This window comes from Lithobates pipiens, unplaced genomic scaffold (assembly GCF_037356315.1).
Source record: "Lithobates pipiens isolate NorthernLeopardFrog02 unplaced genomic scaffold, aLitPip1_a1.2 Scaffold_18, whole genome shotgun sequence".
In the NCBI taxonomy this organism is placed as follows: Eukaryota; Metazoa; Chordata; class Amphibia; order Anura; family Ranidae; genus Lithobates; species Lithobates pipiens.
The window spans coordinates 444,835,610-444,850,745 of NW_027507758.1; the positions used below are offsets into that span (position 1 = coordinate 444,835,610).

The 15,136-nt window shown below is 40.2% G+C and overlaps 1 protein-coding gene across 2 annotated transcripts in view; it reads left to right on the plus strand.

Moving 5' to 3' along the window:
• The window catches only part of ANKUB1 (ankyrin repeat and ubiquitin domain containing 1), a 79,170-nt gene extending 73,526 nt beyond the window's left edge, over nt 1-5,644 (plus strand). For both annotated transcript variants that reach the window (XM_077488194.1, XM_077488193.1), the window contains exon 6: nt 5,138-5,644. In XM_077488194.1, coding sequence (XP_077344320.1) covers nt 5,138-5,216 — 79 coding nt within the window. In that variant the 3' untranslated portion in view covers nt 5,217-5,644. The remainder of the gene's footprint in view (nt 1-5,137) is intronic.
• Nucleotides 5,645-15,136: the final 9,492 nt, after the last annotated feature.

A 15,136-nucleotide genomic window follows, 5' to 3' on the forward strand; every position in this document is an offset into this window, starting at 1 on the left:
ACCGAACCGGGGGGTGTTCGGCTCATCCCTAATCATGACCAGGTTGTCAGCCAAGTATCTTTAGTTATCTCCCATATATTAGGTCATATGTGCCAATTCCATGCAAAAGAAATGAAGCTCCAATAGTGTAAAACCTTTTAATATAACTCAAATCTAAAAACAAAAATGCACTTACAAAGCACAAAGGAAAGATCAGCCTTAAGTCCGATGCGCCGGCCGGACGCAAACGGATAAACTCGTCGTTCCTGGGTACAATTCCTTCGTAAGGGGTGACGTCAGCGCATCGCTCAGTCCTACGCGTTTTGAAAAAAAGTGCGTCATCCATTTTTTGCGAAACGCGTAGGGATGAGCGATGCCTAATATATGGGAGATAACTAAAGATACTTGTCTGACAACCTGGTCATGATATCGGTGGAGGGAGGAGAACAGCTGAGACCCTTCTGAAGTGGGAGATCTCTATTGTTACATGCTGTTGGTGACCCTCTGTAGTGGGGGGTCATGAAATTCTGGTAAGGAGTAATTTTGGCTGTATGGTGGTGGATCAAGCACTTACTACACAGTAGAAGATTTGACGATTTCATCTATATTGGACTCTGTTGGAATTTAAATGTCTATATAATTACACATTGGGTGTTCACTATTTTGTTTTATATTTTTTTGTTTTTCTTTTTCCGTTGTTCACTGTGATCAATTATCCTATAACCCTTATTCTTTAGGACTGGGGGTAATAGGCCTAATTTTTCACATTATTATTGAAATTTTGTGTAATGTTTTTTACTTCATTGAATTTTATGTGGGTTTATGATTTAGCGCAGCTTACTAAATTTTTCATGCTGTGCAAAGGTGTCTCAGTTGCTCCTTCTTAAATAGAAGAGCCACTCTTAGACCCCAGACACACTATACAACATTTGTTGTCTGATTTCCTTTAGATTTACTAAAACTATGTAATGCAAGGGTCTGCCTGATTGCATACAAATTGAAACTCTTAAGGTTTGACCTCATATTATATGGTTTTGATAAATCTGAAGGAAAATAATCTACAGAAAATTGTATAGTGTGTATCCAGCTTAAAACAGTAAGTATGTTACTGGCCAGATCACCAAGTGAAAAAAAAAGGTAGGAAAAGCCCAACACCTCGTTCACACCAGAACGCAGTGCAGAAAACCCAAGTTCCATGTGCGTTTCCCACACTGCGCTCAAAATGCGTGTACGATCTGCTGCGGGTGTTAATTTATTCTTAATGACGTGTTTCCCTGCATTGGATCACATGGTTCTGCAGTACCATGAACGGTGCGTTGTGTTTTTGAAAAGTAGTGCATGCACTACTTTTGGTGTGATCCAGTGCTATTTCAGACCATTTAAATGAATGGGCTGAAAATCACACTGCACTTAATTACGCTGGAACGTGGAGCGCATTTCTGTGGAATTCAGGTGTCAACCGGCCCTAAAATGAATGCAGCAACCACATTTAAGGATTGTTAGCTGCAATTTATTACATTTCTTTTTGGTTTCTGCCCCTGTTTAACAGGGACATGTAATTACAATTCTTGATATAATATTTCACAGGAGGGCCCCTTCCTGTGCCCACCCAGAGTAACGGTGAGGACTTATAGTGTTGTGGCACCAGCACCACAACCACCAAAGGTAAATTTTTCTACCACTGTTCAACAATGGCATGTAATTACAATTCTTGATATAATCGTTCACAGCAGGGCGCTCCAGCGCCCACCAAGAGTCACTTTGAGGGCTTACAATGTTGTGGCAAAACCAACACCTTGTTCCGCCATTTCTGCAGAGCATATAGGGCAGGCCCCTACTTTCAAACATCCAATTTACAAACATCTCCTACTTGCAAACGGAAGGAGACAACAGTAAGTGAGATGAAAAAAGATGAACGACAAAACAAATTATACAGGGGTGATAATCCTTCCCTATGTTTTCCAAAAAGCTTAAAAATAGTTTTTTTGACTGGAGCTACATTTTAAAAATGTACCAGTTGAAAATTACAAACAGATTCAACTTAACACAACAAACCTACACAGTCCCTGTCTTGTTTGCACCGCCTGTATACTGCTGTTCTGAGTATATAGGGCCTGGGGGCCACACGCATTTCCTTTTTTAATATGGGTACGGGGTTCCCCTTAATATGCGTACAAGACCCAAATAGGCTGGTAATGGGCAGGGAGGGCTACCCATGCCATTTTTCTGAATGATTTTCAACCATATTGCAGGAACCAGATATAAGATTAAAACCGCAAGCAGTTTTAAATGGTGTTATTTCCGTTTAATGTCATTTTGTGCAGGGACTGTTCTAAACACGGGAAACACGTGGCACTTCACAGGCATACTACAGACACCCCCCAGGCACCATATTTAAAGGAATATTTAATTATTTTTTTTTCACTTTAATTGTCATTAAAATCAGTGCTCCCGCCAAAACGGCCGTTTTTAAAACTTTTTTTTGCATTGACCCATGTCCCCTGAGGCAGGAGTCAGGTCCCCAAACCCTTTTTAGGACAGTATCTTGCATATCAGCCGTTAAAATTAGCACTTTCCATTTCGAACGTTCGAGTCCCATAGACTTCAATGGGGTTCTAACGTTCGTTACGAACGCGGGGTCCGTTCGAAAGTTCTGGTGCGAACCGAACCGGGGGGTGTTCGGCTCATCCCTAATCATGACCAGGTTGTCAGCCAAGTATCTTTAGTTATCTCCCATATATTAGGTCATATGTGCCAATTCCATGCAAAAGAAATGAAGCTCCAATAGTGTAAAACCTTTTAATATAACTCAAATCTAAAAACAAAAATGCACTTACAAAGCACAAAGGAAAGATCAGCCTTAAGTCCGATGCGCCGGCCGGACGCAAACGGATAAACTCGTCGTTCCTGGGTACAATTCCTTCGTAAGGGGTGACGTCAGCGCATCGCTCAGTCCTACGCGTTTTGAAAAAAAGTGCGTCATCCATTTTTTGCGAAACGCGTAGGGATGAGCGATGCCTAATATATGGGAGATAACTAAAGATACTTGTCTGACAACCTGGTCATGATATCGGTGGAGGGAGGAGAACAGCTGAGACCCTTCTGAAGTGGGAGATCTCTATTGTTACATGCTGTTGGTGACCCTCTGTAGTGGGGGGTCATGAAATTCTGGTAAGGAGTAATTTTGGCTGTATGGTGGTGGATCAAGCACTTACTACACAGTAGAAGATTTGACGATTTCATCTATATTGGACTCTGTTGGAATTTAAATGTCTATATAATTACACATTGGGTGTTCACTATTTTGTTTTATATTTTTTTGTTTTTCTTTTTCCGTTGTTCACTGTGATCAATTATCCTATAACCCTTATTCTTTAGGACTGGGGGTAATAGGCCTAATTTTTCACATTATTATTGAAATTTTGTGTAATGTTTTTTACTTCATTGAATTTTATGTGGGTTTATGATTTAGCGCAGCTTACTAAATTTTTCATGCTGTGCAAAGGTGTCTCAGTTGCTCCTTCTTAAATAGAAGAGCCACTCTTAGACCCCAGACACACTATACAACATTTGTTGTCTGATTTCCTTTAGATTTACTAAAACTATGTAATGCAAGGGTCTGCCTGATTGCATACAAATTGAAACTCTTAAGGTTTGACCTCATATTATATGGTTTTGATAAATCTGAAGGAAAATAATCTACAGAAAATTGTATAGTGTGTATCCAGCTTAAAACAGTAAGTATGTTACTGGCCAGATCACCAAGTGAAAAAAAAAGGTAGGAAAAGCCCAACACCTCGTTCACACCAGAACGCAGTGCAGAAAACCCAAGTTCCATGTGCGTTTCCCACACTGCGCTCAAAATGCGTGTACGATCTGCTGCGGGTGTTAATTTATTCTTAATGACGTGTTTCCCTGCATTGGATCACATGGTTCTGCAGTACCATGAACGGTGCGTTGTGTTTTTGAAAAGTAGTGCATGCACTACTTTTGGTGTGATCCAGTGCTATTTCAGACCATTTAAATGAATGGGCTGAAAATCACACTGCACTTAATTACGCTGGAACGTGGAGCGCATTTCTGTGGAATTCAGGTGTCAACCGGCCCTAAAATGAATGCAGCAACCACATTTAAGGATTGTTAGCTGCAATTTATTACATTTCTTTTTGGTTTACGACACATTTTAAATGACATGCTTCTCCTAATGAGGCAGATTCTATTAGGAGAACAGATAGATTCTATTCGGTGAATCAATTTCTAGTTCCTAATTATTGCAATGCAGATCTGCTTTATTTGCAGATAATCACGCAAATGAAGAGGCAGACAATCACAATTAACAAACATATGATTCTTCTTAGATTGGAATAAGCCTGCGTGAAATGTTTTGGTAAATCAAAAAAGAATGATTTGCCAATTCACCTTATGTGTGAATTTTATCTCTGATTATAAGAATTCTTTATAAGAATAAGGCAGTGGTGACAGGTCTTTATTACACAAAGGTGCTATATAGAGACAAAGAGCAGAAGTTGTCTCATGCTGGATAACTACAAATCTGGAAGAAATAAAAAATGAAAATCTATTTTAAAAAATACTGGGATTATCAACTCAGAACTGTTAAGGTGGCAGGTATAAATAAAGTGTGTTCATAGGCGTGCACAGGGGGTGTGCCAGATGTGCTTGGGCACACCCTAATCACTGTGCGTGGTGCCGATTCCCCCTATTTCCTGTCTTCCCCCAGTGTTGCACCCCCCCTGCAGTACTGATGGCTTCCCTCCTTTCCTCTCCCCCTGGCTGCTGAGATGTTTCAGAAGGGAGAGTGGGGGAAGGGGCTAGTAAATATGTAATTTACCGTCCCCTTCCTTTCCCCTTTCCTCTTACTCACTGTGTTCATTCATAACTGAAGCATAGTAAACTGTGTTTGTGAATGAACAAGAAGCTGCTCAGCACAGAGCACTTCCAATTAATTCACTGCCCCGTGCAGCTAAGGCTGCAGAGAAAGGCATGTGTGTTTGAGCTTTAGGGTGCACACCCTAATGCAATAGGCTGCGCACACCTATGAGCTTGTTATTAATGATGAATTCCAATGAATATGTATCATTGCAATGATTTTCATTTTTTTTAACAGTTATGTAATGCAATATTAACTTATTCTTTTTAGTGAATTTAAAGAAAAACCTTGGCTCCAGCAGCTAGACATGGCTCGGATGTTGGCCAAGAAGATGGCCTACCAGCACTAAGGACAGCAAGATTTTGTTCTACAGACAGCTACCCTGAGACAGTTAACGTCACACATTCATGGACTGTTGCTGTTTGCTGTTATTTCTGTGCAACCCTGGCTTCTATTATTGTATCATTGGCAATACTTAGACCCACATATTCTACATTCTAGTGACGTCTCACAATTTTGGATTTTGTTTCACTTTTTTTTTATCAGTGATAATGATAAAACAATACGATTCTTGCGTTACCACTTTTGCATAAATAACACCATTAGTAGAATAATTATGCTGATATCTATAGCTACCTTACTTTTCCTTCTATTTGCTCATTCTGTCATTATGGATACAAGTTAAAGGGGACGTTTCACCCATGAACTAAAATTTATAGGTGTATACAGCTGTAATCATGTTGCATGTAAATTAAAAGCAGTCTTTGCCAACCTAAATTTTTATGTCTAGCCTAGGCTTCTTGGGCACTGTTGATGTAGTCAGTGCCCTCCAGTTGACACCTTAGAAAGCTACATCACCAGTACCTTCCAGGAGAAAACTTAAGAAATCTAACAAGATGTCACAAAACCAAGCAAGATCTTGGCTAAAGGCTCATAGGAAAGGCGATCTCAGAGCGAGGGTTCTGGACGTCATCAATCAGCCAGCACAGAGAACAAGCAGCTAGGCACCAATGACAATTTTTAAATAAAGGTCAACATGGTATTTGGTAGGTAAGCATTGTGGGCAGTATGGAAATAAGGTAATAAAAGCGGCGTGTTTCTAAATGTAATTGAGCTTGATTCCCTATATACAGTGCCTTGAAAAAAGTATTCATACCCCTTGAAATTTTCCTCATTTTGCCATGTTGCAGGCAAAAACGTAAATGTCTTTTATTGGTATATTATGTGATAGACCAACTTTAGTGCAACATAATTGTGAAGTGGAAGGAAAATGTTAAATGGTTTTCAAAATTTTTTACAAATAAATATCTGAAAAGTGTGGCATGCATTTGTATTCAGCCCCCTTTACTCTGATACCCCTAACTAAAATCTAGTGAAACCAATTGCCTTCAGAAGTTACCTAATTAGTAAACAGAGTCCAACTGTGTGTAATTTAATTTCAGTATAAATATAGCTGTTCTGTAAAGCCCTCAGAGGTTTGTTAGAAAACCTTAGTAAACAAACAGCATCATAAAGGCCAAACAACTCACCAGACAGGCCAGGGATAAAATTGTGGAGAAGTTTAAAGCAGGGTTAGGTTATAAAAACTATCCCAAGCTTTGAACATCTCACAGAGCACTGCTGAATCCATCATTGGAAAATGGAAAGAGTATGACAACTGCAAACCTACCAAGACATGTCCGTCCCCCTAAACCATCAGGTCGGACAAGGAGAGCATTAATCAGAGAAGCAACCAAGAAGCCCATGGTAACTCTGGAGGAGCTGCAGAGACCCACAGCTCAGATGGGAGAATCTGTCCACAGGACAACTATTAGTCATGCACTTCACTAATCTGGCCTTTATAGAAGAGGGGCAAGAAGAAAGCCATTGTTGATAGAAAACCATAAGAATTCCTGTTTGCAGTTTGTGAGAAGCCATGTGGGGGACACAGCAAACATGTCGAAGAAGGTGCTCTGGTCAGATGAGACCAAAATGTAACTTTTTAGCCTAAAAGCAAAATGCTATGTGTGGCGGAAAACTAACAAAGCACATCACCCTGAACACACCATCCCCACCTTTAAACATGGTGGTGATGGCATGTTGTAGGGATGCTTTTCTTCAGCAGGGACAGGGAAGCTGGTCAGAGTTGATGGGAAGATGAATAGAGCCAAATACAGGGCAATATTAGAAAAAAACTTGTTATGCCTTGTACACACGGTCGGACATTCTGACAAAAAAATCCCTCTGATTTTTTCAGACGGATTTTGTCCTAAACTGGTGTTGCATACACACGGTCGGACAAAGTTGTCAGAAAATCCGATCGTGATGATGTTCGTTTGTTACGACGGGACTACGTTGAGGCTAGTAGCCAATAGCTTTGGTCTCGTAATTTGATCTGAGCATGCGTGACACTTTGTCCGATCGGAATTCTCTACAAATGATCCGAAAAAGTCCGATCTGATTTTTTGGTGGGAAAATTTGAGATCCTACTCTCAAATTTTTTCAGACGGAAAAAGTCCACTAGAGCCCACACACGATCGGATTTTCCGACAATATAATCCGATCGGACCTTTTTCCGTCTGAATTTCCGACCATGTGTACAAGGCATTAGGGTCTGCAAAAGACTTGAGACTGGGACGAAGGTTTAAATCCAATTGAGAATCTGTGGCAAGACTTGAAAATTGCTGTTCACAGACGCTCTTCATCCAATCTGAGAGAGCTTGAGCTATTTTACAAATAAGAATGGGCAGAAATGTCACTCTCTAGATGAGCAAAACTGGTAGAGACATCCCCAAAAAGACTTGTAGCTGTAATTGCTGCGAAAGGTGGTTCTGCAAAGTATTGACTCAGGGGGTCTGAAGACAAATGCACGCCACACTTTTCACATATTTATTTGTAAATAATTTTGAAAAAACAATTATAATTTTCCTTCCACTTCACAATTATGTGCCACTTTGTGTTGGTCTAAGACATAAAATACATTTACGTTTTTGGTTATAACATGACAAAATGTGGAAAATTTCAAGGGGTATGAATAATTTTTTAAGGCTCTGTAGATTGTATTAATTAGCATTGGAGATAAAGGGAGGAGTTCTTCTTTAAGAGATTAACACAGAATGAAAAGCAAATTTCTAATAAATTCTTACTAGAGATAAAAGATTTTTTTATTTTCTCATTGGTAAGCATGAGCAGTGAAAGTCTTTCTACCTATACTTCACAAATATAATAGAATTTAAAGGGGAAGTTGGGCTCTTTCGGCCCTACTTCTCCTGTGGGTCACAGGAGTGCACTTTAGTTCTGCACATCTGTGACCCGTATTCAGCCAATAGTGGGTTAAAGGGCGCTGTCAGCTGACGTCTCTTAGCGCTCCGCCGAAATGCTGAGCCAACTGCTCCTGCCTCCTCCACAGTCCAGTGCTCCAGTGAGCACTGGAGGGGCAGAGTTCAGTGGTCTCTGATCACTCAGTTCTCAGTCTAAGAGGCAGCATGGGACAAATGCAGCATTGGGCCGATGCTGTATCCACCTAGGTGAATATGAGTGTTTTGTTTTTAAATCCCACAATTTTCTTTCTTTGAATGTGCTGAAAAGAAAAGGGCATGCCACTGCAGTAATAATGAGTATATTATTGCACATTGATACAAGGATGGTGCGCGCTAAGGTATGCATCAGTACAGTGGCAGTGAGCACAGAGGCAAGTGTTGGTGCAATGGTGAGTGAAATGGGGGCATGTGGGAAAGGTGGTGGAGCAGAGGGGAGGATTCGGGTCAGGAGCAGTGATTAAAATGGGGGTTGGTGTGCAGATGTGGTGCAGAGGGATGAGGAGGATAAAAAAAGAGTGGGTTCTATTAGTGTAAGCCTAGCCAAAACATTTTTATTTTTTGATGTCTGTGTCAAGGATGTGAACGTAATGTCAGCAGGGACTCTTTTGAAACAGATGGATAATTAGAAGGGGCAGGCCCAGGTGCAGCAGTCAGGCGCTAAGATGCGCATAGTTATAATCGTTGGAGGTAATGGTGGGCACAATGTCAGCACTCTTGAGAACAAACAGACAACTGGACTGCCTAGAATGGTATGGGCAATTCACACAGCAGCGGGTATGGGGTTTGTGACTAAGTTTTTTGCAGAAGAATTCAGATTAATGGTGGGTCTACAACTCTCTAATCGATCCCTTTCTTGGTGGTCCCCTGATGATGGCTGGCATGATGAATGGGGGGTCCCCCTTTCCTGTAGTTGGTTGATGGTAGCAACAGGTGGGATCACAGCCTCCTCAGTGGATCTGGGAGATGACAACCAAACACAGCACAGCACTCATTATCCCTTCCTTCTCCAGTTGGCGTGCTCCCCCCAACTGCCTCACTCTTTCCTGGGCTTTCCTTTTTATCTGACCCCTCCTGCTCTGTACCTGGGTATTGTAGTTGCTTTCTAGGGATGGTTGCGGCTCAGATCTTCATCTAGAATATTCCTGCATAAAACCAGTCACTAGACTAGACAATAGAAGGAGGGTGTATACTTAGGGGTATAGGCCTCATATGACTGAGCACAGCGCTGCTATACATAAGTATATAAAGAAGGACTGTATTGTTGCTTTCTTATACAATTTTTTATATATTTTTATTTTTATTATTACTAATTCTTTTAGATTTTTTATATTTTCTGAAGTGTATGACTGCTATACATATATAAAAAAAAAATTTTTTTGCAGTGCAACTGTTATAGATTGCAATGTTGTGGAAAATCTAAAAATATTTTTTTGTACAAAGTGTTGTGCAGAAACTTTTGTGGCATATGGAAAAGTTTTTTTAATAATTTTTTTTGCAATAAAGCATTTTTTAAGTGGCTACCAATCTCCCACCATATATACATATTTATAAAGAAAACCCTTTTTTTTAAGATTTTTGTAGCTTGCTCCCCTTCCCCCCAACTTAAGTATTTAGTAAACCAAAATACTACACCATGAGTGGATTTTTTTCATTTTGAGGAACTACTGGCGGACAAAAGAGTTTTTCTCCCATCTCCTTTAAAAATCCTGGAGAGGACCTGTTGAAGACAGAGCCAAGCAGTGGGATCCTCAATAAAGTGGAACACAGATTACAGGCGTGTAACCCCCTAGGGGGTGCGTGGATTCGGTGAGTGGGGACCCTTGAGGGGGAAAAGCACGGAAGTCACCAATAAGCAGGCATAATCACAAAAGTCACCTTTCTGTCACTTGAAGCAAAATAATTGTACTTCTGGGAATACCTGAAGAAAGACTATCTTTGGACTATATATATGATTTTTTACATGTTTCTATCCACATTTATTTTTACACATTTTCTGTTTTTTGTTTTTTGTTTATAATTTTTCTGGTTTTGAATAAGGTTGCATTTTTTAGGTTTTTGGTGGTACACACAAATCTAGCTATTAAGGCTTGGGGGCCTCTACAGTATAATAAATAATAATTAGCACAAGGATTGTGCACGTGCAGTGGAGGTATAGATGTTATACTTCCCATACATGGGGATTTTTTTCACCATCACAGAATAGTTTGAATATTATTCGGTTCTTTTTGATTTTTTTGTGTTTTGGTTATGGTTTTTGTTTTCAGCTCTTTTGAAATAAGTGATGAACCCAGTGAATTCATATATGGTAATTAACATAAGTGGTGTATAGTCACATTTGGTTGGATTAAGGATATAAAGAAAAAAACCTTTTTTGGTATAATCACAATAATAGGAATACAATATTAAACACGGGTGCAATATATATATATAGCCTTTAGGGATAATAAATGGTTAAGGCAGGTTCGGATTTAACACCAGCCTGAGGTAGCGCCAGCAGCCCACAACAATCATTCAATTTTCAAACCCAGGTTGTTTAATGCAGCCTGTGGTTTTCAGGGAGGCAGCAACCTCATAAAAACAATTACATTTTTATATTTTGCGAAATTAACTATTAAGAGAAAAAGGATCTGGGGGTACATAAATATTCATATATATCACTGTTCGATTGTGGCCTATTCCATAAGCGCGGCTTTCTTTGCATAATAGTCACTATCTAAACCAATCTCCAGGGATAAAAAAAACACCTTATCCCAATCCATCCCCAATTACTAACCTGAAACTCCTGTCACATGATGGATCAAGCCCCAAGTCTTTTGTTTCAGTCTGTATTGTGGGAGGGTCTGATCTGCATTACCTATTCTGCTTCCTTGTGACATCAAAGTTGGTCCAATGGTTGCCAGAAGAATGCATCTAAGGGTTGCAAAGACTTCAAGTGTGATGTCATGGCATGAGGTGTGGGCACAAGACCAATCAGCTAAGCATCCAAAAGAACAGAGAGCAACTTGCAATCACCAGTCACCACTACGGGAAGAGTTGCTGTGGAGGATCATATGGCAACAGATTTAGGTAAGTTTTCCTGGACTTTAAAGTGGTAGTAAACTCTCTGTTTTTATTTTTACCTTCCTTTTACGGTAAGTCTTTCATAATGTGCTAGTATTTGGTGCATACCAGCACATTATGCATACCTTCCAATTTTTGAACTTTAGAATGAGGGACACTAGAGGAAGGAAGTGATTTGAAAAATGTGAATATGGCAAAACTCTTAACAGTGAGAGGGGCTTAAGTGTGGGTGGGGGAAGTGTGGTTAAGCAAAACCCAGACAATGTGGCACCCAAACAAAATTGACTTCCTTTTTTTACCACAAATAGAGCTTTATTTTGGTGGTATTTGATCACCTCTGCGGTTTTAATTTTTTGTGCTATAAAGAAAAAAAGAGCGACGATTTTGAAAAAAAATGCATTATTTTTAACTTTTTGCTATAATAAATATTCCCCAAAAATATATATATAAAAAAAAAAATTCCCTCAGTTTGGGCCGATATGTATTCTTCTACATATGTTTGGTAAAAAAAAAAAAAAAAGAAAAAAATCGCAAGAAGCGTATATTAACCACTTCAGCCCCGAACCATTTTGCTGGTCAAAGACCAGACCACTTTTTGCAATTCGGCACTGCGTCACTTTAACTGACAATTGCGTGGTCGTGCGACGTGGTTCCCAAACAAAATTGACGTCCTTTTTTTCCCACAAATAGAGCTTTCTTTTGGTGGTATTTGATCACCCCTGCGGTTTTTATTTTTTGCGCTATAAACAAAAAAAGAGCGACAATTTAGAAAAAAAGCATTATTTTTTACTTTTTGTTATAATAAATATCCCCCAAAAATATATAAAAAAACTTTTTTTCCCTCAGTTTAGGACGATACGTATTCTTCTACATATTTTTGGTAAAAAAAAAATCGCAAAAAACGATTATTGATTGGTTTGCGCAAAAGTTATAGCGTTTACAATATAGGGGATAGTTTTATGGCATTTTTATTAATAATTTTTTTTTTACTAGTAATGGTGGTGATCAGCGATTTTTATTGTGACTGCAACATTATGGTGGACACATCGGACATTTTTGACACATTTTTGGGACCGTTGTCATTTATACAGCAATCACTGCTATATAAATGCAGTGATTCCTGTGTAAATGACACTGGCAGTGAAGGGGTTAACCAGTGGGTGGCAGTGTAGGGGTTAAGTGTTCCTAGGGGTGTGTTACTAACTGTGAGGGGCTGGGCTTTCATTTAGTGAACACTGATCTCTGCTCCAATCACATGGAGCAGAGATCAGCGTCACTAGTTGCTAGACAGAATGGGGAAATGCTGTTTACAACAGCATTTCTCTGTTCAGCCTCCCCGTGAGACGATTGCGGGCATGCCGCAAGGACCCGCGACCGGACTCAAGGGGGTCCCGACTGGCATGCGAGTGCACCTCCGGCAACGCGCTCGTGATGGCAGGGCAGCAATAAAGATTGGACATACCTGCATGCCAATATGCCTGCCCGTGCCATTCTGCTGACGTACATCGGCGTGCGCCGGTCGGGAACAGGTTAATTGGTTTGCAGAAAAGTTATTGCATCTACAAAATAGGGGATGGTTTTATGACATTTTTATTATTATTTTTTTAATAGTAATGGCGGCGATTTGAGACTTTTATGTTATGGTGGACACATCGGACACTTTTGACACATTTTTGAGTCCATTAGCATTAATACAGCGATCAGTGCTATAAAAATGCACTGATTACTGTAAAAATGTCACTGGCAGGGAAAGGGTTAACACTAGTGTTCTAACTGAAGGGGTGATAGGACTGTTTGGGGAGATGACAAATCGCTGTTCATACTCTGTATGAACAGACGATCTGTTTCTTCTCCCCTCAGAGAACCGGAAACTGTTTGTTTACACACACAGATCCCGGTTCTCGGTGTTTCAGCAGCAATCGCGGGAGCTTGGCGGTGAGTGCGACCGCCGGGCATTTGCAATGGCTCCGGGGGCGAGCAGCGCGCGCGCTCCTAGTGGCCACAGGGCGTAGTGACGTAACATAACATTGTTTCTCCCAGCCGCGTAATTCTGCCGAAGTAACACTGCGGCGGCTGGTGGGCAAGTGGTTTTAAACTATAGATTTGATCATTTGCAATAAGAGTCTTGAGCAACTCTCCAGCTCAGAACCTTCTAGTATTTCTTTTCTGCTGGTCATAGATATTGTTTTGACCAATACTCAACTTCCGTCTGTGAACTTTTAGAAATCTGGGATTCCAGATTCACATGCGACTGGATATAAATTTCTATATTTTATATTTTTATTGCTTGTATTTGTTACAGTACAAGCAGGTTATTTTTGGATCTCCAGCTATAATTGAAAAGCATAGTAATAGGATAGTAATCCTTTTTCTTTAGTATGCACTAAGCATTTCAATACGTAAAGCTTATAAGAATAGTGAAACAGATGTGCTTGCATTAAATGTGCTGGCCTCTGGGTGGCATTATTCGATAATATAAAGCTATAACATCCCTGCTATATGCGCTCTACATGCATTTTCCTACTATAGCAGTTTCAGCGTGACAACTCTACTTGCTGGAATTACATGCTTAGTAGTATGTTAAACAAGATCTTGCTTTAAGCAAAATGTAACAGGTTAAGTTTAGATGTGCAGAAGACATACATTGCCACCACTCTAAAAGCTACCTGAGGTGGATCACTTTTCAGAGGCATTGATAGGTGTTGTGGAAGCAAAATGTTAACTCCTCACCTCCTGTTTAAAACCTGTAAGCGATGCAACTGTGTGCATTACATGCGGTTGAATGGTGGCCGCAGCCCTGTTAACTTGAATTAGTCTCGTTCAGCGATAGTACTTTGGTTCGAAAGTGACAGGAGTTACAATTTTTGCCACAACTGCAAAGCATCACAACCATGTCATGTGCACACTCTATCTTTAACTTTTGCAGCTTAAAGAAGAAGTATAGAGTTTGAAAAAAACTAACACACATACTCGCCTCCATTCTTCATCACTGTGGTGCTGCAAGCTGTTCCAAAGTGGCTCTAAGAATGAGAACTGAGTGATCACATGACTGATGATCAATTAGTTCTTGGTTTGTTTGGAGCGGAGTGCGAAGACTGTCAGTCATCGCTCTCTGCTCTTGCAGCGCTCACTGGGGCATTAGGCAGGGGAGGGGGGCTTTCTAGGAGGTGGAGCCAGCTGCCAATCAAGCAGCTGGGTGGATCCTGACAATTTTGTCAGGATCTTTCTAAAGCCTGGAACAACTCTGCCACATCAGCTGATTGCAGAATGCAGACAATAGTCCAATTAACTGACTCTGGGTCCCAGGAGGATTAAAGTAGGTGCACTCCTGTGACCCACAGGAGACGTATGGCCAAAAAAGCTTGCATGATTTTACTGCCCCCCCCCATTCCCCAACCACAAGTGTAAAGGAGGCCTTAAATAGCAAGCTGGTATAAATACAGCTTATTGATATAGATCTATATGCATTTATTTAAACATTTCAAAAACAATGTATGTTTACTGGCATCTCTGCAATATATATTATGTTGGAAATACGCATATACCACAGTGCTTTTTTTTTCCTTTCAAATATGGCATCATTATTAAAGAAGAATTATAATAGTTTACTCCAATGTAACCATGTATATATCATACCTGGCCGATGCCACTGGAAGCTGGAAATCACTAAAGTTTATACCGCTACTCCAGTGATTTCCACTTGCTTCCAAGACAGGCTAAGCGGCCGGCCTAATTCTTTGTGTTCACAGGAGGTCAGCCGTTTAGCAGAGTCTCCAATCAGAGAATGCTTTGCCATTCCTGAACAAACTCAAAACATTCTCTGATTGGAGAAGGTGGAGGGCGTGACATCACCATCCTGACTTATCCAATCAGAGAATGCTTTGCCATTCCTGAACAAACTCAAAACATT